We start from the raw sequence: 2,271 nt of genomic DNA on the forward strand, positions 1-2,271 counted from the left end.
TCACTAAGAGTCCCATAAAGCACAAAGCAATAAACATTCAGAAAATGGAAAATCTAACCTTCATAGTCCAATTAAACCATTCTATCCTCTAATTAGGAATCTGTACATGCAATTTAAAGGCTCATACAATCAGGCATAACCTAAATAGGTCATCCTATCACTGACTGATCAGTACTAGCATGCAGGTCTACAAGCATATATAATAGGCATATAAAGCATCTTTCCTAGATCCTTAGCCCTAATCTAGCATGCAATTCACATATTCTCAATTCATAACATAACATAACATAACATAACATAACATAACATAACATAACATAACATAACATAACATAACATAACATAACATAACATAACATAACATAACATAACATAACATAACATAACATAACATAACATAACATAGCATAGCATAGCATAGCATAGCATAGCATAGCATAGCATAGCACAACATAGCATAGCATAGCACAACATAGCATAGCATAGCATAGCATAGCATTACATAACATAACATAACATAACATAACATAACATAACATAACATAACATAACATAACATAACATAACATAACATAACATAACATAAGGGTTTTTGTCATAAAAGCCCCCAAATTTACATAAAAAAACCGGTTATTCCCAAAATTGATTTTTTTACCACAGATGCCTAACATTTGCCCCTCATGTTTCATTTCAATGTTTTTTACCGATTCTCCTTAAACACCCGGTTACTTCCACCTTTTTAACCCCCAAACATAAACCTCTTCCGTTAACATCGATCCAAAGTCTTTCCCTCCCCTGTCTTCTATTCTCTCCCTCGTCTTCTACCCTAAGTATCTGTAAAATGTCGACTTCGTCTGCCAAATCAAGCTTCCAAGGTGGTCCAACATTGAGAAAGAAAAGAATAGTTAGATGTGGCTGTGGAGATGTGTGCAAGGTATCTGTTGCTCGAACACCTGAGAACTATGGAAAGAAGTTTTACGGGTGCCCTAATTACAAGGTAAACAATTTGCCCTAAGTTGTAAATTTCTTGAGAAACCTTGAAATGGTACAATGAAGAAACCTTGAGAAACCTTGAAACAATTTGCCCTAATTTGTATGTAATTCATACAAATTATTGTTTTTTTCTAGGTGGAAGAAGAGGATTGTGGTTTTTTCAAATGGTACAATGAAGAAGATGGCCACATTATCGACCCAACTCACACAAAGCAGAAGCAGGGGCAGGGGCAGGGGCATGGACAGTTGAAGACTTTGGTAGAAATAATTGTAGGTCTTTTGGTTCTTATTTTTGTAATGGTGACAATAGTTGTTTTGAAGATGTAAATCATTTTGGATTGGCTTTTGGTTTTTAGTTGCAAATGGAAGTACAATGCTGAAGTTGGCTAGTAACTATTGTTTTGGATGAAGATTAAATAGCTAAATGGTATATGGTTCATAATATACATTAAATTGCTAAATGGTAAAGTACAATGCTAAAATTGGCTAACTGTAGTTACAAATGATACATAACATATATGCCAATGGTTGGATCATACAAAATATTTGTGAAATGCAAATGGTAAACTACAATTATGAAATGGTTCAATGTTGTGAAATGGTAAAGTACAATGAAATGGTACAATGCAGTGAAATGGTAAAATAGAAATTATCTGTGAAATGTAAATGGTAAACATAACAAACATATGGGTCATAATATACATTAAATTGCTAAATGGTAAAGTACAATGCTAAAATTGGCTAATTGTAGTTACAAATGATACATAATATATATGCCAATGGTATGGATCAAAAAAACATAGTATAAAATAACAAACATAACAAACATATTATAACCATAATGAGGGGATTCATTACATCATATTCATGTACCAATACAAAAGATTGCAAAAGATTAACTAACATGTACCATCCATCCATTTGTACCAAATTGCCAAAAATATATCCCAAAAAGGCAACCCAAAAGGTACATGAGAACAAGTGGATGAAAGGTACACTTAGTGGGTGTATAAACTAACATGTACAAAATGTACCAAAAAGGGCTTCCTGTGCAAATGCCCAAGTATACCATTCCCACCTAAATCCCCCATATACATAACTAACTACTCCAGATTCACTGGATTTGAACATGTGGAACCACCCCCATCTTTATCAAAAACTGCCTTTTTAAGCTTTAGTTTAGTGATCCTTTCTGATTGCTTTCTTTTCCTTGTCTTAGGCACCATCAGATGACCTTCATCATCAGCCACATTCCCATCATCAGCAACCTCATTATTT

The 2,271-nt window shown here is 33.7% G+C and overlaps 1 protein-coding gene across 1 annotated transcript; it reads left to right on the forward strand.

Annotated features, from left to right (window-relative positions):
• The first annotated feature begins 841 nt into the window (after positions 1-841).
• Positions 842-1,320, forward strand: LOC128128203 (uncharacterized). Its single transcript, XM_052767118.1, has 2 exons — positions 842-997; positions 1,129-1,320. The coding sequence occupies exons 1-2, from the start codon at positions 842-844 to the stop codon at positions 1,318-1,320; spliced, it is 348 nt and encodes a 115-aa protein (XP_052623078.1).
• The last annotated feature ends 951 nt before the right edge of the window (positions 1,321-2,271 follow it).

Source organism: Lactuca sativa, chromosome 1, assembly GCF_002870075.4.
Source record: "Lactuca sativa cultivar Salinas chromosome 1, Lsat_Salinas_v11, whole genome shotgun sequence".
In the NCBI taxonomy this organism is placed as follows: domain Eukaryota; kingdom Viridiplantae; phylum Streptophyta; class Magnoliopsida; order Asterales; family Asteraceae; genus Lactuca; species Lactuca sativa.